Here is a 25,636-nt window from a genome sequence, read left to right on the forward strand (position 1 = left end):
CTCGTGTTTTCTCCAGAGGCCAGGGTGCACCCTTGAGGTGCCTCAACTCAGTAATAAGATTGTTATTTGCGTTTCAATATTTTCATTACAGAGAGTACAAGAATTCAGCTATATGCGTCAGTCATGTTACACCATCCGGTGCTTCGATACAGTTAGGGTTAAGCACACAGTCCGAGGGGTCCCAGCTCCTCGGTGTACGTTTGCTGACAGTTGCCTTTCCCCATTGCACCCTGGTGGCAGCTGCCCAAGCTTGAGTACGTCCCTCTCAGACAGATGTGAAAGTTCCGGTGAATGACACTATTTGAAGAGTGCCCCCCAATTTCTTGAGACAATATTTATCCCATGACCCAGGTTACCTGACACAGATTATCCAGTCATTTATCACATTGCTGTTTGTGGGATTTTGTTATTTGCGGATTGGCCATTATGTTTACTATATTGCAACAGTTGACTACACTTCAAAATTAAATAATTAGTTGTAAAATGGTTTGGAATGTCCCGAGGTGCTATAGCAGTGAAAGCAAAATGCTGGAAAACTCAGCAAGTTTGTCTCAGAAAACTCAGAAATACCTTCTGTGGAGAGAAAAACAGTTAATGGAACCGATTCTTTGGATAGTATGTCAGTCAGGCTCTGCAAAAGGAAAATGCAAGGCAATACTTCAGATGCAAGAAACTTAAAAAAAAATAAAAAAAATTACAGTACCTGATTCAAGGGCAGCACGGTGGCGCAGTGGGTTAGCCCTGCTGCCTCACGCCCCCGAGATCCCAGGTTCGATCCCGGCTCTGGGTCACTGCCTGTGGTGAGTTTGCACATTCTCCCCGTGTTTGCATGGGTTTCGCCCCCACAACCCAACGATGTGCAGGGTAGGTGGATTGGCCACGCTAAATTGTCCCTTAATTGGAAAAAAAGCACCCGATTCATTTTTTTCCCAATTAAAATCCACCTACCAGGCACATGGTGGTGAGACCCACACAGACAAGGTGAATGTGCAAACTCCACACCTGGGGCTGGGATCAAACCCGGATCCTCGGCGCTGTGAGGCAGATTTGCTAACAACTGTGCCACCGTGCCACTCTTGGGTGCAAGAAACTTCACAACTGAAAAGTCACTCCCATCTTTTTCTGATTGAAGTGTTTATTTTGGTCTTAAGTTTGACACAGTAAGACATCACTACATCTGGTGTCTCTTTGCAAACTTCACTGTGACCCTAAAAGTTTTTTAAATATAAATTTTGAGTACCCGATTCTTTTTTTTCCCAATTAAGGGGCAATTTAGCGTCGCCAATTCATCTAACCTGCACATCTTTTGGGTTGGAGGGTGAGACCCAAGCAAGCACGGGGAGAATGTGCAAACTTCACACGGACACTGACCCGGGGCTGGGATCGAACCCAGGTCCTCGGCGCTGTGACGGAGCAGTGCTAACCACGTGACTCTAAAATTGATGTGTGTAAACAATTTCAAGTTGTATTATTTTTCATTGAAGCTTGGAGGGAAGTGTGCTACCATCAGAATTGGGCTGATACTAAATAGTTTTCAAGTCACATCCAGTTAAAGGTGTAAATCTATTTTATTTTATTTAAAAAACAATTGAGTACCCAATTAATTTTTTCCAAATTAAGGGGCAATTTTAGCGTGATCAATTCACCTACCTTGCACATCTTTGGGTTGTGGGGGCGAAACCCACGCAAACATGGGGAGAATGTGCAAACTCCACACAGACAGTGACCCAGAGCTGGGAGCGAACCTGGGACCTCGGCGCCGTGAGACTGCACTGCTAACCACTGCGCCACCATGCTGCCCTAAAGTTGCAAATCTGACGGGTAAAAGACCTTTAAGGTCATCAAGCCCCATTCCCTCAGGAAATTACAACATCAACTTGAAATGCCTGCATCCTAAGATGTTGCATCGATCGCCGATCCAAAGAAAGATATTGGGTGGATAACCAAAAGCTTGGTTAAAGAGGTTGATTTTAAGAATGGTATTTGGAAAGAGAGGTGGAGAATTTTAGGGAGGGCGTTCCAGAGTTTTGTCTAGATAACTGAAATGGAGTTGCCGGCGTTGGACTGGGGTGAGTACATTAAGAAGTCTTGTGTTTCTGGAACCCACCTCATTCACCTGAGGAAGGAACTGTGCTCCGAAAGCTAGTGATTCAAAACAAACCTGTTGGACTTTAACCTGGTGTTGTAAGACTTTTTACTGTAGGTAACTGAAGACACAACTGCCAATGGTGGAGCAAAGGGACTCTTGGGGATAAGAATGAGGCTACAATCGGAGGAATGCAGCTCTTGGAGGTTTAGGACTGGGGGATGCATAGAGGGACGAGCGAAGCCATAGAGAGATTTGATCAGGAGGGTGAGAATTTTAAAATCGAGGTTTTTGAGGATTGGGATCCAATATAAGAGAGTGAGAATGGGACTATATACAACTTGCTGCAGAATTGGTTCTGTGCGGTATCGCTGTTGAAAGTTGTATTGCTCCATGTAGGCTGGCGTGTTAACAGTTCCTCTGCTGTTTGTGCTGGCTGCTCCTGTGTATATGCTTAAATCGATCACATGCAGCATGTTCTGGTGAAAGAAGCATTAATGAAAGTGCTATATTTGAGGGCTTGAGGAAGTGCTATATTTGAGGGCTTGTGGTGGCCAACACTGCAGGAGGTGGGGCAGCAGAGCTATATCAGATGCATTGCAGTCAGAAAACAACAGTCTGATGGATTAATAGTCTGATCTGTGTCTACGGCAACGAAACAGATCAGTAACCTGAAAAACAAGCCACAAGCAGGTTGCAAACTTACTTTAAGGGTGAATTTGCTGCTGATGTGCTCCAGAGTGCCCAGTGTGAATGTACAAAATGTGTTAATCTGCAGAAAGGGGTGGCTGGTTTTGCACAGCGGGCTGAGACAGCTGGCTTGTAATGCAGAACAAGGCCAGCAGCGCGGGTTCAATTCCCGCACCGGCCTCCCCGAACAGGTGCCAGAATGTGGCGACCAGGGGCTTTTCACAGTAACTTAATTGAAGCCTACTTGTGACAATAAGCGATTATTATTATTATTATTATTATTATTATTATTATTATTATTAAAATTGCCTTGCTTAAGGTGCACATTTTGAGATTTTTGTTTATCTTGCACTGAATGAGTTTGAGCTTTAAGTGCCTCTTGGCACATTTAAATAATTTGGGGGCAGCCTGCACAAGCCCCTATGGGTTGTTTTAAAGTGACTGGCTTGTGGTTTTGAGAAAAACAATACCCAGCAGAGCATGCAAGGTAAATTGAATGCTGCAGAGTGCTGTGGACAGTATTCCATAAATTAATAAACTATTCCAATACTTCCCAGGCTGGTTTCCCATCCTCTGTAAACTGAAGTTCATCCGAAACTCTGGCTCTAGACACCTTGATTTTTAAAATGTTCACCACTATGTTTAAATGATTCTATGGCATTGGCCCTCCCTATCTCTTTAACCTCCTACAACCCTCTGCGATCTGTACGTTCCTCCAGTTCTGACCTTTGGCACAAATCCAGGTTACTTTGTGACATCGTTGGGTGCTGTGTCTTCAGTTGCCTTGGTCCTAAGCTCTACAATTCCGCCCCCCCCCCCCACCCCCTCTCAAGTAGCTCTCTTTCTCTCCTCCTTTGCTTTAAAATCTATCCCTTTGACCAAGCCTCTGTCCGAATGACTTTTATGGCTCAGTGTCAATTATTTTGTCTGATTGTATTGTTGTAAAGTTTGAACCTTTTACAACCCTAAAAGTGCTATAAAATGTAAGTTGTTGAAAGATGGAAAACTTGCCCACATATGGTAATTGCTCCCTGGCACTCTGTGTTGTGGTTTTGATTTCTTGGTGTAAGCAGATTGCTGTTAGCCCTGTGCCCCACTGATGATCCATCTGATATTTATGAAGGGCAAAATCTTGCCTCCTGACCAGTTCCATCATTTATAACCATTTTCTTCACCAAAGTCATTTTCTTTTGTCTTGCCTTCTCTTGGAACACAACTAAGTCCTGCCAAGTCTCTGCACTCCATTCCAGTGAAATTGCAGTTAATTAGAACATAGAACATAGAACATAGAACAATACAGCGCAGTACAGGCCCTTCGGCCCACGATGTTGCACCGAAACAAAAGCCATCTAACCTACACTATGCCATTATCATCCATATGTTTATCCAATAAACTTTTAAATGCCCTCAATGTTGGCGAGTTCACTACTGTAGCAGGTAGGGCATTCCACGGCCTCACTACTCTTTGCGTAAAGAACCTACCTCTGACCTCTGTCCTATATCTATTACCCCTCAGTTTAAAGTTATGTCCCCTCGTGCCAGCCATATCCATCCGCGGGAGAAGGCTCTCACTGTCCACCCTATCCAACCCCCTGATCATTTTGTATGCCTCTATTGAGTCTCCTCTTAACCTTCTTCTCTCCAACGAAAACAACCTCAAGTCCGTCAGCCTTTCCTCATAAGATTTTCCCTCCATACCAGGCAACATCCTGGTAAATCTCCTCTGCACCCGCTCCAAAGCCTCCACGTCCTTCCTATAATGCGGTGACCAGAACTGTACGCAATACTCCAAATGCGGCCGGACCAGAGTTCTGTACAGCTGCAACATGACCTCCCGACTCCGGAACTCAATCCCTCTACCAATAAAGGCCAACACTCCATAGGCCTTCTTCACAACCCTATCAACCTGGGTGGCAACTTTCAGGGATCTATGTACATGGACACCTAGATCCCTCTGCTCAGCCACACTTTCAAGAACTTTACCATTAGCCAAATATTCCGCATTCCTGTTATTCCTTCCAAAGTGAATCACCTCACACTTCTCTACATTAAACTCCATTTGCCACCTCTCAGCCCAGCTCTGCAGCTTATCTATATCCCTCTGTAACCTGCTACATCCTTCCACACTATCGACAACACCACCGACTTTAGTATCATCTGCAAATTTACTCACCCACCCTTCTGTGCCTTCCTCTAGGTCATTGATAAAAATGACAAACAGCAACGGCCCCAGAACAGATCCTTGTGGTACTCCACTTGTGACTGTACTCCATTCTGAACATTTCCCATCAACCACCACCCTCTGTCTTCTTTCAGCTAGCCAATTTCTGATCCACATCTCTAAATCACCCTTAATCCCCAGCCTCCGTATTTTTTGCAATAGCCTACCGTGGGGAACCTTATCAAACGCTTTGCTGAAATCCATATACACCACATCAACTGCTCTACCCTCGTCTACCTGTTCAGTCACCTTCTCAAAGAGCTCAATAAGGTTTGTGAGGCATGACCTACCCTTCACAAAGCCATGCTGACTATCCCTGATCATATCATTCCTATCTAGATGATTATAAATCTTGTCCCTTATAATCCCCTCCAAGACTTTACCCACTACAGACGTGAGGCTCACCGGTCTATAGTTGCCGGGGTTGTCTCTGCTCCCCTTTTTGAACAAAGGGACCACATTTGCTGTCCTCCAGTCCTCTGGCACTATTCCTGTAGCCAATGATGACATAAAAATCAAAGCCAAAGGTCCAGCAATCTCTTCCCTGGCCTCCCATAGAATCCTAGGATAAATCCCATCAGGTCCCGGGGACTTATCTATTTTCAGCCTGTCCAGAATTGCCAACACCTCTTCCCTAAGTACCTCAATGCCATCTATTCTATTAGCCTGAAAAGAAAAATTATTTTCTTTTTTTTTAATTTTAGAGAACCCAATTAATTTTTTCCAATTAAGGGCAATTTAGCACGGCCAATCCACCTACCCTGCACATCTTTGGGTTGTGGGAGGGCAGCACGGTGGCGCAGTGGGTTAGCCCTGCTGCCTCACGGCGCCGAGGTCCCAGGTTCGATACTGGCTCTGAGTCACTGTCCGTGTGGAGTTTGCACATTCTCGCCGTGTTTGCGTGGGTTTCGCCCCCACAACCCAAAGATGAGCAGGGTAGGTGGACTGGCCACGCTAAATTGCCCCTTAATTGGAAAAAATGAAGTGGGTAGTCTAAATTTATTTTAAAAAAGAATCTTTGGGTTGTGGGGCGAAACCCACGCAAACACGGGGAGAATGTGCAAACTCCACATGGACAGTGACCCAGAGCCGGGAGTGCACCTGGGACCTCGGCGCCGTGAGGCATCAGGGCTAACCCACTGCGCCACCGTGCTGCCCCATTAATCATTTTCAATTGTTGCTAGAGTAATTTTTATAAAATAATAAATTTTGAGTACCCAATTATTTATTTTTTTCCAATTAAGGGGCAATTTAGCGTGGCCAATCCACCTAATCACATCTTTTGGGTTGTGGAGGTGAATCCCATGCAGACACGGGGAGAATGTGCAAACTCCACACAGACAGTGACCCAGGGCCGGGATTCGAAGCTGGGTCCTCAGCACTATAGTCCCAGTGCTAACCACTGCGCCACATGTCGCCCTTTACCTAGAGTAATTTTGGTCAATATAGATATATTTTTATGATGTCCTTTATAATTGTGACTGTCATTAGCACCCACATTATGATTATCCAATCCAAATGGATATCTTTGTTATTTAAGGAAGGATATAAATGCATTGAAAGTGGTTGAAGGAGATTGATACCTGGAATGAGTGGTTTGTTTTCTGAGAAGACGTTGCTATGGCTGGGCTTGTTTCCACTGGAGTTTAAAAAGTGAGGGGTGACTTTTAAAAACGTTTTCGTAATCTTTTTTAAAAAATTTAAAACACCCAATTCATTTTTCCAATTAAGGGGCAATTTAGCGTGGCCAATCTACCTAACCTTCGCATCTTTTGGGTTGTGGGTGCGAAACCCACGCAAGCACGGGGAGAATGTGCAAACTCCACAAGGACAGTGATCCGGGGCCGGGATTCGAACCCGGGTCCTCAGCGCCGCAGTCCGAGTGCTAACCACTGCGCCATATGCCGCCCTGTTACCAGTCTTTTTTTGAGATCTTTAACGTTACTTCATCGACAGGCTCACTAAACCTTTAGAGAGGCTGAGTTTGTTCACCAAAATACCCCGAGAACTGAACAATAAGGATCAAAACAACAAGTACCTTGGCGGGAGCTACCTAGTGTGCAAACTTCTACATGCCACCACCAGAAGTCACTGATGTAACTTGAATAACTTCAGTTTAACTTGAAGGACTTCATTTCTGACTGTGTAGCAGTCTGAATCTGCAGCATTGCAGTTCTGCACTTGAGTATCCGCTCCAATGCCTGGTGTCTGACTTGAACCCACAGAGAGCGTGCTACCCATTGAACCATGACTGGCACCGTAACCCACTGATGGACTCCTGGTTCTAGTGGTGAAATGACAAAGTGATGAAATGGCGAAAGAAAATGGTATCAGTAACTTCATTCACATGCAACAATGCAAATATCATTCGTCAAGCAAGTACAGATAAACGAATACAGAATGCTTGAACTGCTGCATTTATGGGCATCAGTTTTGGAGCCCTGTGTTTTAAAGCCCTTGATTATTCATGATGATGGAGAGTGAAGGACCTTGCATCTTTTTAAAAATAAATTTAGAGTACTCATATTTTTTCTTTCCAATAATAGGGCAATTTAGCGTGGCCAATCCACCTACCCTGCAAATCTTTGGGTTGTGGGAGTGAGACCCACACAGGCACGTAGAGGATGTGCAAACTTCACACAGACAGTGTCCCAGAGCTGGGATCGAACATGGGTCCTCGGCGCCGTGAGGTAGCAGTGCTAACCAGTGTGCCGCCCATCTTAATTCAAGTTGTCAGATTTAACTATTGGAAGGATATTGGTGATGTGGCTTAGCTGTGGTGTTTTGATGCACCCGCGTGAAGATGGTTATGCCCTGGAAAGCACAATTTTGTATTACAAAAATGTCCTTTGCACACAATGCACTGGAAATTATCCTGAAGCACCAACTAAAACTTCACATACATGGCTGCCTGATTTTGTTTACATCCGAGCCCTGCTATCAAACTGCAATAGGAACCCCGAAAAATATTTGTGCCACTTCAGTGATTGTATTAGAATGGGTAAAGCCACAAGGAAACATGTGGGCAAAATAAGTCCCATCAGAGAATTGGAACTCTAGAGCAATTATCAGCACACAGACAGATGGTTGGGTAACACAATACTGCAATGAATTGTTACTTTACTCATTAAAGATTAAAATTGATAGTGTCACATATTGTGTGTAGGAAAGTTTGTATCTTATATTTTTAACTCCATCCCACGGTTAGGAAATACCTTTATTCTTCATCTATAATTAATTCCCTTTGTAGGTCTGTGCCGCAGCAGCAATACCATCAACATCCCCACCCTCAGCAACATCAGCTGCCGCCGCCGCCACCACAGCAGCAGCAGCAGCAACAACAACAACAGCTAAACATAGGCCCAGCCGCTCAGCCTTCACTCATTAGTCCGAATCCCATGCTGCAGCGGGCCCTGATTATGCAGCAGATGCAAGGTAGGGCTAACGTCTCTATGTTAATAGAAAGTGCATTAGGCAGTGTTGTGACTGGGTAAATTCCTTTTTTAAAACCATAGTAACCTTTCAAACATTTGCACTCTGACAGTCTTTTTACATACTGAAGCTTACTGACGTTATTTCATTGGGACTAAAATAATGTTTAACACTGGGAAAGAAAGAGTTATAAGTGCCTTTTTTTAACGAGTCTGTCTGCAACTACCAAGAGCTGTGCAAGTTTGCTGTATGTCTGTGTTTACTCTCAGTTCTTCTGGTTCATTGCATATGTTATTTCAATTAATTGAGCTGTTCAAAAAAACACCTCCCAAACAATTGTTCTCAGTAAATAAAGAGGGCGTTCTGGTATTCACAGTGCTATAGGGTTACTCTCCCAGTTTCCTGATTTTAAATCCCAGCCTCCGTCAATATTGTAACAGATCCCTATGATTTGCTGGGCTTTTTGCTGCCAATTCTCAGCTGATGTGTGCAGAAGTAAAGCTCGGTGCGACTTACGATTAAGGTCGCTGGACTGTAATGACGTAATAGCCTCTGGCAGATCTTTCATATGTGATTTTCATATGTGAGCAACAGAAAGATTTTGTTTTGAGTAGCTCAATTTCCCCCCCCCCTCCCTTAAAACAGTGACTTGTATGAAATTTATATTTTAAAATCTTATCACTGACTATCATTACATTGCACCCTTTTAAAATAGAAAAACAGAAACCAGAGCGTCTGTGTACTGTATAGAGCTGTGGTGGTGCAGCATAGTATTGCCTGTGTTCTGAATTTAGTATTCCATTTGATTTTGACATTCAAATTTAAAAGTGTGCTGTTTTAAAAGACATTAAGCAAATTTGTTCATGGAAACATAAGAATTGTTGGACTAAAAGAAAACCAAGATTCACCTTGTTTACCTTCTGCCATCCATATTGGGGATGGGCAACAAATGCTGGTCTAGCCAGCGACCAACCCCTACACCACATTCCATGAAAGAATAAATAAAAACCAAATCCTAATAGTCTAATCCAACGATACATTGACAGTGGAGTTTCATCTAACCACAGCAATCGGTCTCTATCAATGAACAGATCAGACACGGAGAGAAACTCCCCTCCCAGTGATCAAGAGCTTTGGAATCATAGATACAAAGTTTCCTGTTCACCTCCAGCATGCTGGGTTTGCCACCTATGTCCATAGATTGACACCTTGCTCACAGCTCACTGAAATAATGTTGCTTCAGTTTGTTTTTTTAATTCTTTTTTTTTAACGGGATGTGGGTGTCGCTGGTTAGGCCAGCGTTTGTTGTCCCATCCCTCATTGCCCTTGAGAAGGTGTGGTGAGCTGCCTTCTGGAGCCGCTGCAGTCCCTGTGGTGTAGGTACGCCCATTGTGCTATTCGGGAGGAATTTCCAGGTTATTGACCCAGCGACAGTGAAGGAACGGGAATATATTTCCAAGTCAGGATGTTGAGTGACTTTGAGGGGAACTTTTGAACTTGCTTCCCTTCAAGTGCAGGTCTTGTCCTATCTATCGATTACATAGAATCCCAACAATGCAAAAGGAAGCCATTTGACCCATTGAGTCTGCACCAACCCTACGTAAGCCCACACATTGATTGTGGCCAATATACCTAACCTACACATCTTTGGACTGTGGGAGGAAACTGGTGCACCTGGAGGAAACCCATGCAGACATGGGGAGAATGTGCAAGCTCCATACAGGTCAGAATTGAACCTGGGCTCCTAATGTTGTGATGCAACAGTGCTAACCACCGTGCCACCCTCTAGTTCAACTGTTCTGGACATGGCGAACCTGCTTAGAATGGTACAAGATGCAGCAGAGAAGGAGGGTATTGGGCCCATCATGCTTGTGCAGGCCATTTAGTAGATCTGTCCAACTAGTCCTACTCATCTGTAGCTCCTGCCATTTAAAAAAAAATTTAAAAAAAAATTAATCAGGTTTGTTAAAAGATACTAAACCTTGCTGTGAGAACCAGCATCAGACAATATCAACCGTTGTACATTGGCTGTATTGAAAGGGGGAATTTGCACAGGATGTTTCAAAGTTCTTAGCCAATGATCACTTTTGAAAAATTATCAATGTGTGCATGCAGCCACTTTGCATGTATCAAGGTCCGGCACGGAGGTTAGCACTGCTGCCTCAGCACCAGGGACCCGGCTTTAATTTCAGCCGTTGGTGATTGTGTGGAGTTTGCACATTCTCCCCTTGTGTGCATGGGTTTCCTCACAGTCCAAAGATATGCAAGCTAGGTGGATTGGTCATGCTAAATTGTCCCATAATAAATGATGATCCTTATTGTCACAAGGAGGCTTACATTAACGCTGCAATAAAGTTACTGTGAAAAGCCCCTAGTCGCCACATTCCGGCACCTGTTCACAGAGGGAGAATTCAGAATGTCCAAATTACCTAATAGCACGTCTTTCAGGACTTGTGGGAGGAAACCAGAGCACCCGGAGGAAACCCACACAGACACTGGGAGAACGTGCAGACTCCACACAGACAGTCACCCCAGCTGGGAATCGAACTTGGGATCCTGGCGCTGTGAAGCCACAGTGCTATCCACTGTGCTACCATGCTGCCCATTTAGTAGTGTCCAGGTTTGTGCGGGTTGGGTTACGGGGAGAGAGCAGGCAAGTGGGCCTGGGTGAAGTGCTCTTTCTAAGGGTCGATGCAGACTTGATGGGCCGAATGGCCTCCTTTTGCACTGTTGGGATTCAATGATTCCCCAACAATAGCGCTAAGATAAATGATACAACAGTTGGAACTGATCATTCTGTAATTACAGGTTCTGAGCTGTTGTGACATTACTCATTAGGTCAGTGTTGTAATGTTTTGCTGCTGATACAAAGTCGACCCGTGATCTAATTAGGAGGTTGGTAGGAAGCTGTTATTTTTTGATATTCCTCCAGATTTACAGCTACTTTGTCCATCATGATATCACCAAGTTATCTTGGTGGTCAGTAAAATATATTTTAGGATGGTTTAGTTTGGATCTTTTTTTAAAAAATATTTTTTTAATTAAAGTTTTGCAAAGTTTTTCATAAATAGTAATAATCCTAACACAGTTAAAATAGAGTGAACATTAACATAGTGCATAAAGAGAATATACAATAGCAATTGACTAGACGTGACCCCACACGCCTCAGTCTTCCCACACCCTCCCAACGGAGCACTCACCACCACTCCCCTACGGGTCGCTGCTGCTGCTGACGTTTTAATTTTCCCTGAGAAGCCATCGGACGGTATTATGCCCCCACTCAACAGCAGCAGCTCTGTACACTTGGCAAAATTATTTACACACATAAGTAGGCATCTGTTTGTGGTGTTGTTGTCCCTTGCTTCTCCCAGACGGAGTTCGTTCTTGTTCCGCTTCTGCGGCCCTCCCGTCTTCCCCGTTTTCTCTGTTCCTGTGGACGTTAAGTTTGTTAACGTTTCCCTGCCTCTCCCCTCTCTCTCCCTGGCTCTCCTCTATTGTACCGGCTCTTCCCTCTACTCCCCGCTCCTGCCCCACCCCCACCCCCCCTGTGGTTCGCCTTTCCTTCCTCTTAGATGTAGCTGTCGTCCCCCCCCCCCCTCCCGGTCTATATCTCCCTCTCATGCTTTGGCTACTCTCCCCTGTTTCTTGGCTACCTGGCTATTCTTCTACTTGTTTGTTGGCCACAAACAGGTCTCGGAACAGTTGGGTGAATGGCTCCCACGTTCTGTGGAAGCCGTCGTCTGATCCTCGGATGGCGAATTTGATTTTCTCCATTTGGAGAGATTCCGAGAGGTCGGACAGCCAGTCTGCAGCTTTGGGTGGTGCTGTTGACCGCCAGTCGAACAGGATTCTACAGCGGGCGATCAGGGAGGCCAAGGCAAGGGCGTCCGCCCTCCTCTCCAGGAATAGATCTGGCTCGTCTGAAACCCCGAAGACCGCCACTTTCGGACATGGCTCTAACCTCACCCCCACCACCTTGGGCATTGCCTCGAAGAAGACTGTCCAGTGCTCCACAAGTCTGGGGCAGGACCAGAACATATGGGCGTGGTTGGCTGGGCATCCTGGGCACCACTCACATCGGTCCTCCACCTCCGGGAAGAACCTACTCATACGGGTTCTTGTTAAGTGGGTTCTATGTACCACTTTTAGATGCGTCAGGCTGAGCCTTGCGCACGTGGAGGTGGAGTTGACCCTATGCAGTGCTTCGCTCCAGAGTCCCCACCCTATTTCGGTCCCCAGGTCGTCCTCCCATTTCATTCCTGTTGCGTCCAATACGATGTCGGCCCCTTCTACCAGTCGGTCATACATGTCACTACAGTTTCCTTTATCTAGTATGCTTCCGTCCAGTAACTCTTCCAGTAGTGTCTGTCGTGGTGGTTCTGGGTATGTCCCTGTCTCCTTTCGTAGGAAGTTTTTTAGTTGCAGGTTAGTTTGGATCTTTTGGCGTTTTATGTATGATGGGACATCTCGCTGACTGCACTCAAAACCTTAATAGAAGCACTGGTGATTTGCCTGATATGTACATAGATTAAGTTTAGATCTCAATATTTTCCTTTTGTACAGGTTATTTATCCAAAATACATCCTCTTCTTTAGGATTGGAATGGAAGGTATTTTATTAAATGTTTTTGTTCTGATGAAACCGACAGTTCCTTACTCGGTGAATGTAAAAAAAATATACAACCAATGAGTCACAGAGTATTGGTTAAAATAAACTCTGTTTCCTAAATCCCTGGTTCTTACAAGAATGACATTTTACAGGTAGTCTTCATGGATACAGCATGGCTACTCCAGGCCTACCGCCTTTCTTCCCACCAGGATCCAGAGCATCAATTCTGGGTACCCCTCCCCTTGGCATCCAGCTGCAGACACCTCGCATCAGATTTGGGAACCAACTATTCCAGCAGCAAAACCGAAGATTTCACAAAGTAAGAAGAAAACCCATTTCACTGGGGGCAAATTCAATCTTTCAAGTGAGAATAATGTGTAAAAAAAAAAGTGACGAAAATACAGTATACCCGTAAGGCATAGGAGCCAATTAGGCCATTCGCCCCATCATATCTGGTCTGCCATTCAATCATGGTTGATATGTTTCTCACCCACATTATCCTGCCTTCTCTCTATAACCCTTTATCCCCTTCCTTGTTAATCAAGAACCTATCTATTTCTGTCTTGGAAGACACTCCATGACTTGGCCTCCACAGCTTTCTGCGGCAATGAGTTCCACAGTTTCACCACCCTCATCTCTGTTTTAAAGGATCACCCCTTCAGTCTGAGCCAATTTCTGACCAGTAAATGTGTGAAAAGCTGGCTCTTGCATTGTAAAGATTAGATTTGTACCTAACTGAAATGGCCGAAATATCAACTGCAGTTTTTAATCAGGAGAGAAGGAAGAGGGGGGGGGGAAGAGAATTTGCATTCATATTTGTATATAAGTGACATTGTACTTTTGATATCATAACTTGTTGCTAATACTCACGCATTGGGAGAGATTGAAAAGTAGATTATTGAGCAAAGATAGTTAGGAGATCAGCCAACTTCAGATTGACGTTTAAAAGCAGCTGCAGTAGTAGAGGTTGGTTTTTAATTATCAGTATCTTATTCTTGACCCGTGTAAACCTTTCTTTCAGCTCCGGTTACATTCTCCCTTGCTCATGTTTTATTAGCTCTAATTTGAAAATGTGTGGAATTGTCTGACTGGCAGTCTAAACCGAAGAGGTGATGACAAACGCTTCATGCAATTGTGTTTATTTTGATAAATTTCAGATTGAATGTGAATGGCCTCCTTCTGCACTGTAGAGATTCTATGATAATAGAAGATTGTGCTGTTGGGTCTTTGCTGGTTTTATCCTTTCAGATCCACTGTGATAAAGTTCAGATATCATATTTGATCCTGTTATGAGCTTCCAACCATACATTCATGCCATCACAAAGACCGCCTATTTCCAGCTTTGTAACTGCCAGGCGTCACCCATGTCTCCGCTCCCCTGTAACTGAAACCTTTGTTTCCATCTTTGTTACCTCTAGACTTCACAAATTCAACGCACTCCTGGCTGGCATCCCAACACTCTATCTAAGGTCACCCAAAGTTCTGCTGCCCCTATCTTAACCTGCATCAAGTCCTATTACTTATTGACCCTTGCACTCGTAAGGAGCAATGGCTCCTGGTCAAACAGCGCCTTGAGTTAAACATTCTCAGCTTTGTGTTCAAATTGCCCCACGCCATCACCTGTCTCTATCTCCGCAGTCTCCTCCAGCTCCACAAACCTACAAGATACCTGTGCGTCTAATGTTTGCCCCATGAAAATTTCCTATTTTAATTAGTGGCCGTGATTTAGTTGTCTAGGTCCGAATCTCTTGAATTCCCACTCTACCTCTCCCCGCCTCTCCAGCTCACTTTACTCCTTTAAGACACTCCTTTAGGACACGCCTTAAAATCTACCTCTTTGATTAAACGTTTGATCATCTGACCAAATTCTCCTTGTGTAGCTTGGCGTCATGTTTTTAAAATGCTGAAGTGCCATGGAATGTTTTATTATGTTAAAGTTGGTGTAAAACATTTTGCTATGCCAAGTTTCTGTTGCTAATGATAGCTTTGTTTTTGTGTTGCTGCAGAATACTTTGACCAGCCCCTCAGCTGTTAGGAGTTCTTTCTACAGTTTGACTTGCTGTTGAGCTTTGGCCGTATTACTGCTCACGCACTTTGTTGACATTGAGCGACTGAGGGGTGGATAGTGTAGGTTAGAGAAAATGGAACTAGTTTGCTTGATGTATATATACCCTCTTTGGTGGGGGTGGGGGGGGGGAGAGAATCCGTAGTTTAGTTGGCTGGGCGGGCTGGTTCGTGGTATGGATTGATACCAATAGCATGGGTTGAATTGCCATACTGGCTGAGGTTATTCATGATAACCTCATGAAGCCCCGCCTTCTCAACCTTGCCCTCCACCTGAGGTGTGGTGACCCTCGGGTAATACCACCTCTCAAAGGGGAGAGCAGCCTTTGGTCCCAGTGACATTGTACCCAAATGCACCTTTACTACAACTTCACCCTGCCTGTTGAATGTTCCTGTATGATACTTGACCCCATGATTTAGTTTTGTTGTATGACTTTCCACTGAACACAGTGTTCTGATATGCAGGATTTCAGAAGAATGCAGGATATGAGAAGGGACCGCTATCCTCCACGTGAGCCATTCCGGGCAAAGTTGGATGAAAAAAATGATGCTAACAAAACCACGGTGGAGTCTGTAGCACAGGAATCAAAAGGTACGAAGCATGCAAAAATCATTTACCATTTATAACACCAAAACCTTGTAATCTATCGCAAGGTAATGAAATAGAAGGGCAAATCATTTTTGGCAGTGACTTCGTAATCACATTATTTTCATCTTCTAAACCCTTTACTCTATATTTTCTAATTCAATTTTTAAAGTATAACTCTGTGAATCATACTGTTTTTCTGTAAGAAGAGCTACAACTAAGTTTACCAGATAGTTCTGGATGTGATGGCTAATTTCAGACGGGCATCTTTTAATATAGATGAATATAGCATCATGGACTTGGATAGGGCATGGCCAGCATATATATACCATGCAGGGTCTTCCCTGGTTGGTGAATGGGGCTGATGCTGTGCTGAAATTATGACAGTATAGGACAGATTGAATGAACTAGCCAGTCTTTTTCTGTCCTTCCTAGTCATGTAACGCAAATGCAGACAGTCGTATTTACCAATCGCATCTCTTCAAATTAGTGTTCTGAAAGAGAAGTTGCCTGTTTAATTTGCTGCTGTCAAGAGTCCTTTCCTGTTTCATGCTCTTGAGAATACAACCTGGAAAGAGAGGGGGTGGATGAGGTGGTGAGGGTGATGGCACAGTGCAGACTTGTTAAGCTAAATTGACTTCCTGTTCTTGATTTTCTATTGATTTGGTGACAAATGCTCTTTTTCTCCATCATTCTATCATATTGCATTGCAGTCTACACTGGCAATACTAATGTAGAATTAACACTACAAATGCCTTTCTTGCTGCTCTACACAGAGATACCATTGAACTCCAATGTGTTGCACTGTTTTGGAGCTGCTGGACTGTTGACTGCCATTCTCATGACTTAAGATGTCTTATGAAATAGAAGGGCAAAGCAAATCATTTTTGGCAGTGACTTCGTAATCACATTATTTTCATCTTCTAAACCCTGCACTGTAACTTCTATGATCTACTTATATTACCTCCCCAAAGTATTTAATGCATAAATACTTCTCATCTCAGTTGGTAGAATGCTTCACTTTTTATAGAAGCATTTAGATTATTGGAGATGTTATTCTTTTGAGCTTATAAATTGTAAAAGATGTTTGCAGCAGCTAACTCTTGTAGATTTTGTAAAATCTCCTAAGTGTTGCGCACCCCATGCATAAAACCACCATGGTTGTCGCAGGTCACTTTTTTTTGAGACTGCTTGTTAATACAAGTATTATGTTAACAAATGTTGCTTTAGCAACATTTCCAGCGATGTTTTTTTAAAATAAATATCGAGTACCCAATTCTTTTCTTTCCCAATTAAAGGGCAATTTAGTGTGGCCAATCCACCTACCCTGCACATGTTTGGTTGTGGGGGTGAAACCCACGCAGACACTGGGAGAATGTGCAAATTGCACACGGACAGTGACCCGGGGTCGGGATCGAACCCGGGTCCTCGGCGCCGTGAGGCAGCAGTGCTAACCACTGTGCCACCTTGCCGCCCATACTTCTCTTCCCTAACCCTCACATCCCACCCGTTATTACATTTGTTCCTTTGTATTGAATGCAAAATCATGGCAGGCTTAAATGAAAAGGACACTTTCAAATTGTGAATCGTTCACCTTTGCCTCGCTGTTTCATCCTTCCATCTGCCATCATATTTATATGTTGAAATTATAATACTAATTGCTACAGTCTGGAATCAATTTTACTATAGTTGCAAGGATGTGTTGTGGCATCTTTCCTAACCCAGTCTATCACAAATGATTGTGATGAGCCATAGAGATTAGTATGATTAGCATATTTTGAAATCAAATTAAAACATTTGGAGGATAAGCAAGCTTCAACTGTAACATTAAAAAAAAAACTTTTAAGTATCCTATTCTTTTTTTTCTAATTACGGGGCAATTTAGCGTGGTCAGTCCACCTACCTTGCACATCTTTGGGTTGTGGGGGTGAGACACGCAGACACTGGGCGAATGTGCAAACTCCACATGGACAGTGACCCGGGATCGAACCCGTGTGTCCTCGATGCGTGAGGCAGCAGTGTTGACCACTGAGCCATCGTGCTCCACAGAACTAACATTTTTTATTTATTTTTGTAAATGTTTTTATTCTCCATTTTCACATTTTCCTTCACAATTTACACCCCACCCACAAACAGTAAACGGTAACAAATACAAAATCAATCCCCTGAACAATACCAATGATCCCATCCTCCCACCACCCCAAACAACGGCCCACCTGTCAATATATGCATCCAATAAAACAAACCCCACGGTGGAAACAAAAGAGAAAAGGAAAAAGGAGTCCGGGACCGCCAATGGTCACCATTGAACTATAGAGTCGTTGTGTTTCTTCCCCCCCCCCCCCCCCCCAACTCAGCGCTATCCAACCTCTGAAAGAGTACCGTACATGATACCCAAGAGTTGTACCCCCCCCCCACACTCTCCAACTCCTCCCATCCACTGCCTCTTGTAAAACTCCTCCCCCGACCTCGGTTCATTCCCCCCCCCCCCCAACTTTCCACCCCGGCTAGACCACTCGGACCCTGTTCTGCCAGGCTCCGATGGCCGCAGCCCCTCCCCCACCTCACTCCCGTTCACTGGCCGGCTTAAACCGGCCAGCGTGGAGGCCCCCACCCGTGTCCCTTTCCCACTAGCCCGTCGCTTGGAAAGCCCAGAAATCCCCTTTTAGCACACAAACCCCGCATATCCACCTACACCCCAAAGAGCCCTCATTTCGAGTGAAAGTCCCATCACTTCCCTTGTCCAAATATATACAACATTGGCTCCTTTAGCCCGTACACCCGCACGCAGTGAAACAAAAAAGAAGAAAATACAGCCAGTCATGAGGTCACGTCGGCACATGGCCATTTCTCAATTTCTCTGTTCTGCCACAGTCCTTCTGCCTTCGCAAACTCCTCTGCTGCTTCCGCCGTTTCAAAATAAAAGTCCCTGAGGTTGTAAGTCACCCTCCGCTTCGCTGGATATACAATGCCGCACTGCACCTTGCTAATGTACAGTGCCCTCTTCACCCAGTTGAAGGCAGCCCGCCTCCTCGCCAGCTCCACCGTAAAGCCCTGGTATATACGTATACCAGCTCCAGCCCACTGCACCACCCGCTTCTGCTAGGCCCAGCTCAGGACCTTCTCCTTCACACTGTACCTACGGAAGCACAGAGTCACTGCCCTTGGCGGCTCACTCGCCTTTGGTACAGGCCTCCACGACTGATGAGCCCGATCCAGTTCCTATCGGGAGGGATCCTCCCCCTCCCCCAATAGTTTCGCCAGCATCGCGGCAAAGTACTCAATCGGCCTCGGTCCTTCAACACCTTCAGGCAGCCCCACAATCCTCAAATTCTGTCGCCTGGATCTGTTTTCTAGGTCTTCCATTTTTTCCTCGCAGATCCTTGTTAATGTCCATCACCTTCCGCATCTCCTTCCCCATCGAGGCAAGTTGATCACCGTGCTGCAATAATGTCTCCTCCACTTCCTTCAGCGCCTCCCCTTGCTCTCGCACCTCCGCCACTGCGCTCGCCACCACCGTCATCACTGGGGAAATCGCCTCCTCCACCAGCGCACTCAAAACCTCTCTCATCTCCTTCCTCATTGTCTCCATGTATCTTGTAAATTGCCTTTCGAATTCCGCAGCCATCGCCGTAGTTATTTCTTCAGCCATAAGCAACGTGGCCTCCCCTGGTGCTCCAGCCTATGTTTTCCTTGGTGACCCCGCGGTGAACTTTCCACTCCCCGGCGGACCTTCAGCTGTTTTCTTTACGGACGATGTTTTGCTTACCGTCGACATTTTTCTTCACTGTGCCTTCACTGTTTCTTCCTGCTTTTGCCGCCTCCGTGGACCCTGGGACCGGGCTTAAAGCCCCGAAAATGCTGTTCCCGAACGGGAGCCCTCCATTGTGCGGCCGCCTCCCGCCCGCCGTCACCGGAAGTCCAGAACTAACATTTTAAGTGGAATATTTTTTTTTCATCAGATAACAAACTTGCTGACTCTAAAAAGGCAGCAGATTGTCCACCTCCGGAAACTGAAGGCTCTTCACAATCCGATGAACCAGAAGTAAAAAGGAGAAGACTTGAGAGGTATTTACAAGTTTTTTTTGTTTTATTTGAAGTGAGTTTCCCCCAGGTGCTCCGGTTTCCTCCCACAGTCCAACGGTGTGCAGGTTAGGTGGATTGGTCATGTTAAATTGGCCTTGGTGTCCAAAAAGGTTCGATGGGATTACGGGGATCGGGTGGAGGTATAGGGATAAGGTGGAGGTATAGGCATAGGTAGGGTGTGCTTTCCCGGGCAGACTCAATGGGCCGAATGGCTTCCTTCTGCACTAAATTCTATGAAAACAAAAAATTCTATGATTTTCCCAGGATTTGTAATCCAAGCAGAATAAAATAATGAAGATGCCGGCTACTTAAAAAAACAATTTACATGTTATCACCAGACCTGCTTTATTATTTATAAATTATATTTTAAATTCTGCTCGTGGAATGTTTGTTGAAACCAACATAATCTTATTACGGCTTCTAGTCTGCTTCTAGTTATCTTTCATTATATTTGAGAAAAGTTACTGGAAACTTTTATTTAAATAACACCTTTAAAGTAGTAAAACATTGAAAGGCATTTTCAGAGAGCATTGTTAGACAAAAATTGTCACAGAGACATTAGGACCGGAAAGAAATGGGTTTTAAACACCATCTTAACTGAGAGAAAAAGAGGCAGAGAATCAGAATTTAAGGGAAGGAATTTGACTGTTTGGGACCTCAACAGCTGATGGGGTGAAGGAAATGTCTTTTCGTTCGCCATTCCTGCCCACTTTAGAAGAATGATGTTTAAATGGCTTCCACTAATTTGAAATCTCCTTTCCCTTTGTCAATGTGGGCTCTCGCTGGCTTAAAGCAACAGAGCCGCCACTTGGGCTGGAGTCAATCTGTAGCAATCATCCACCTGAGGGCATATGGGACCCTGGTTTAATGTCTGATCTGAAAGGCCGCACCTCCAATAATGCAACACCCCCTCGGTGCTGCACTGGATTGGCAGCCTTGATCTTTGTGCCAAACCCTGGAGTGGAAATTGAAACCAGAGCCTTGTGACTCAAGAAATGAGGGTGCTGTCAAGTGATTCACAGCATACAATGGTTTACTAATACAATACAATTTGGTCTGTCATTCATGTATTAGCTTTTCGGAGGAACATGTGAGGGAAGATGTGACCTTTTCTGTCTTTGTTTTCTCTCCCCTTCACTTGTATGTTGAGTGTACTATTTGAATCTTGGAAAACTAATTTTCCACTCCATCTTTAAAAAATAAGTATGCCTTGAACTCTTTGCATTTCATATGTTGGGTCACATTGCAGAGAGGGTTTATAACTATCTGGCCTGTCTAGTAGGTTAAGTTTTAACAAAGTTAAATTCTTCTGCCAACAGTAAAAGTGATGAACTCATTAATCAATCTGGCGCTGAGGAACTGCCCACATCCAAGAAGAGCACAGCGAAGGGAGCAGACGTGGAAAAAGGTACTGCGGAGGTGTGGAGTAGATGTGAGGAGGAAGATTCATATTATTTGCCTGGGGCCAATGTAGCATTCATTGTTGGAGTTGTCCAGATAAAGCCCCTCACACCCTTGCCCTTAATTTGAAAAGCCATACTTCCAGTGCACAGACCTATGCTGTTGCTCCCCACTTCGAAGAGGTGGGATTTGTTAGCATCTGCAAGGTAGCCAGTGCTACAACTCGTGTGCAATGAAAGTGCAGGTCGTGGATTCTCTCATGTTGACTATAGACTAGACAGATTTTTGATCTCCAGGAATTGAGGGAGAGTGAGAGCGGATGGGAAAGTGGATTTGAAACACAAGATCATAGAATGTAAGAATTTACAGTACAAAAGGAGGTAATTCGGCCCATTGAGTCTGCACCAGCCCTTGGAAAGAGCACCCAACTGAAGCCCCACCTAATCGGAACACCCGGAGGAAACCCACGCAGACACGGGGAGAATGTGCAGACTCTGCACAGACAGTGACTGGAGCCAGGAATCGACCCTGGAGCTGTGAAGCAACAGTGCTAACCACTGTGATACCGTGCCGCTCAGTAAGATCAACATGATTGTATTGAATGATGAGCAGACTTGAGGGACCACGTGGTCCATGTCTCCTAAGAGAGAGGGAGAGAGATAGATAGATCCGTCCGTCCAATAAATTACTTTCAGTCACTGTTGTGTGGGCAAATGTAAGCTAGTATTTGCACAGCTAGATCGCATAAGCAGCAAATGAGATAAACGACCAGTTAATCTGATAGATATTGTATTTACCTAAGATTGGACGATTCTAAAGAATGAGAGGGGATCTGATCGGGGTGTATAAAATACTAAATGGATTGATAAAGTAAAAGTAGACCAAACGTTCTTCCTTTTGGGGCAATCTAGAAAGAGAGGTGACAGATATAGGTTGAGAGGCAACAGATTTTAAACTGAGATGAGGAACCAGAATTCTCGCAGAGGGTGGTGAATTTGTGGAACTTGCTGCCCCATAGTACGGTGGACCCTGAATCATTAAGTGGTTTCAAGGAGATAGATGTATTCCTGATTTTTAAAAATGGGTTAAAGGGACATGGGGAATAGGTAGGGAGGTGGATTTGAGACCAGGAAGAGATCAGTCTTGATTTGATGGAATGGTGGTGCAGACTCAAAGGGCTGAATTGCCGACTTCTGCTCCTAATTCCTATGTTCCTATTAGATTTTAATCTGACCTGATTTGTTTTATCATTTTTGTTCCAATAGTAATTCACTTACCAGACTTGCTGCTGTTTGCAGCCACCTGCTTTCAGCTCTCTACAACACCCGTGTATCCTGGATTACTATAATGGAATAAGTCAGGTGATTGTTGAAATCACTACAGGCAAATTCATTATTTTTGGTTGAGAGTTACCTTAAGTTTGTTTTCTCCAATTTCCTTAACTTGATGGGAGGCTGCTGCTCTCTATATTGCATGCTTCACTGAAAAGAACACTGGATTTGCAAATCTTTCCTAAGAGTTTCAGAACTTATTTCATAATTAGAAGCATACATTTTTATTGGAAAGCTGTGTCATGCTACATCCAGTGACCAATCCTAGACTGGCCTGGCAATGGCTCGGCATTCAAATAAGACAAACATTCATCGAACTGTCGTTTGGAATACAGGTTCATGTTTTAAAAAAAATGTCTATTCACAGACACCAGTGAATGTGAAGAGAGTGGAGATCACCAGAATTTGGAGCACAATGCAGCTAACACTGAGGTGAGAGTAGATGTATTTCTAACTTCTATCCTTGATGAAGTGCAATAAGTCATAATGTTTGAACAGAAGCCAAAGCTACCCTTGAAGATGTGCATCTTTTAATTGTTCTCTGTGGGAAGTGACCTCAGCTGATCTTGCTCAATAAAGAATGATCAAGACCCAATTTGACTAACTCCCCATGAAATTTGGATAAAAGGCCATTAACTCAAGTGCAAAAGATCCTGGTCGGGCATACTAACATTCTTTAGTTATTTTTGTTTTTGCAGTCTGCTATGAAACATTATCTGGAAAATGCAGCCTTTTCTATTGAGAAGTCAAGGGGGACAGTATAGTGCAGAAAACCTCTTGAGTTAAAATGAGATAGTCGCAATGGCAAGCTTGAATTTAGCGAGCTTGTAGATTGTAAGAAGAAGGGAAGGCTGAGGATGGTATCTTCAGCTTTGGGATCCTTAGCAGGAATGATACTCGGAAAACTAAGTCAAAAGACAAACATCACTACTGAAAGAGCATTGATGGAGGTTGTTGGGAAATCTTCACTGCAGGCAGATCCCAGCCTAATCCGCCAAGGGCACAGAGCTGGCTCAGCAGAAGGAAAACATTCCTGGGACATTCGGTAACATAATTTACTAGTGAATATTGGGTGTCGTTAATCCTGAACATGCACAAGCCCAGGGAATAGCACAACAGATTTTCTTTGTGATTTTTGGCTTCTCTTATGTTTTTTATTCATTTACAGGATGTGGGTGTCGCTGGTTAGGCCACCATTTATTGTCCATCCCTAGTTATTCGTCAAAAGGTGGTGATTAGCTGCCTTCTTGAACTGCTGCAGTCCCTGAGGTGTACATACACCCAGGGTGCTGTTAGGGAGGGAGTTCCTGGATTTGACCCAGCGATGGTGAAGGACGGCGATATATTTCCAAGTCAGTAGTGAGTGACTTGATGGGGAACCTCCAGGTGTTAGGGTTCCTAGGTAATCGCTGCTCTTGTCCTAGATGGCAGTGGTCGTGAGTTTAAAAGTTGCTGCCTTGATGAGTCATTTCAGTGCATCTTGGAGATGGTACACATGGCTGCCACTGTTCGTCAGTGGTGGAAGGATTGAATGTTTGTGGAAGGGGGAGCAATTAAGCGGCTGCTTTGTGCCAGATGGTGCTGAGCTTCTGAGTGTTGTTGGAGCTGCGCTCATACAGGCAAGTGGAGAGTATTCCATTACACTCCTGACCTGTGCCATGTAGATGGTGGACAGACCTCGGGGGTCAAGACGTGAGTTACTCGCCGTAGGTTGCCTACCCTTTGACCTGCTCTTGTAGCCACAGCATTTATAGTGGCTAGTCCAGTTCAGTTTCTGATCAATGATAACCCCCAACATGTTGATTGTGGGGGAATTCAGTGATGGTAATGCCATTGAATGTCAATCCTCTTGTACGAGATGTTCACTTGTGTGGCACGAATGTAACTTGCCACTTGTCAGCCCAGGCCTGGACATTGTTCAGGACTTGCTTCATTTGGACACGGACTGCCTCATTATCTGAGGAGTCGTGAATGGTGCTGAACATTGTGCAGTTATTGTGAGTATCCCCACTTCTGCCCTTGTGGTGGAAGGGAGTTCATTAATGAAGCAGCTGAAGATGAGGAAGTGATGTCCTGGAGCTGAGATTGACCTCCAAGCACCTCCACCATCTTCCTTTGTGCCGGGTATGACTCCAACCAGGAGAGAGTTTTCCTCTGATTCCCTAACCCTCACCGCTGGCATTCAGCTCTTTGTCCATGTTTGAACCAAGGCTGCAACGAGATCAGGAGCGGAGTTACAATGGCAGAACTCAAACTGGGTATTCATGAGCATGTTATTGCTTAGTAAGTGCCGCTTGACAGCACTACTAATGACTCCTTCTGTTACTTTGCTGATGATTGAGAGTAGACTGATAGGATGATAATTGGCTGGGTTGGATTTGTCCTATTTCTTGTGTACATGACTCACCTGGGCAATTTTCTACATTGCCAAGTAGATGCCAGTGTTGTAGCTATACTGGAACAGCTTGGCTAGGAGCGTGGCAAGTTCTGGAGCACAGGTCTTCAGTACTATTACCTGAATATTGCCAGGGCCCATAGCCTTTGCAGTATCCAGTGCCTTCAGCTATTTCTTGATATCACGGGTAGTGAATTGTATTGGTTGAAGACTGACATCTGTGATGCTGGGGACCTAGCTGGATCAAACACTTGGCACGTCTGACAGAAGATTGTTGCGAATGCCTCAGCCTTGCCTTTTGCACATATGTGGTGGGCTCCTCCATCTTTGAGGATGGGGATATTTGGGGAGCCTCCTCCTCCAGTGAGTTGTTTAATTGTCCACCACCATTCAAGGCTGAATGTAGCAGGACTGCAGAGCTCCGATCTGATACGTTAGTTGTGGAATCGCTCATCTTTGTCTATCACTTGCTGCTTTTGTTGTTTGGCACACAAACAGTCCTGTGTTGTAGCTTCATCAGGTTGTCACCTATTTTTAGAATGTCTGGTGTTGCTCCTGGCATGCTCTCCTGCACTCTTCATTGAACCAGGTTGATCCCCTGACGTGGTGGTAATGGTAGATATGCTGGGCCATGAGGTTGCAGATTGTGGTTCAGTACAATTATGCTGCTGCTGATGGCCCACAGTATTTCATGGATGCCTTGAGTTGCTAGATCTGTTTGGACTATCCCATTCCT

The 25,636-nt window shown here is 44.6% G+C and overlaps 1 protein-coding gene across 3 annotated transcripts in view; it reads left to right on the forward strand.

The window, feature by feature from the left end:
* Positions 1-25,636, forward strand: part of LOC140399308 (uncharacterized) — a 69,077-nt gene that overhangs the window by 1,555 nt on the left and 41,886 nt on the right. For all 3 annotated transcript variants that reach the window (XM_072488813.1, XM_072488815.1, XM_072488814.1), the window contains exons 2-7: positions 8,248-8,432; positions 13,190-13,356; positions 15,567-15,693; positions 19,650-19,755; positions 21,093-21,181; positions 22,873-22,937. In XM_072488813.1, the coding sequence (XP_072344914.1) occupies positions 8,248-8,432; positions 13,190-13,356; positions 15,567-15,693; positions 19,650-19,755; positions 21,093-21,181; positions 22,873-22,937 (739 nt within the window). The remainder of the gene's footprint in view (positions 1-8,247; positions 8,433-13,189; positions 13,357-15,566; positions 15,694-19,649; positions 19,756-21,092; positions 21,182-22,872; positions 22,938-25,636) is intronic.

This window comes from Scyliorhinus torazame, chromosome 22, assembly GCF_047496885.1.
Source record: "Scyliorhinus torazame isolate Kashiwa2021f chromosome 22, sScyTor2.1, whole genome shotgun sequence".
Taxonomy (NCBI): Eukaryota; Metazoa; Chordata; class Chondrichthyes; order Carcharhiniformes; family Scyliorhinidae; genus Scyliorhinus; species Scyliorhinus torazame.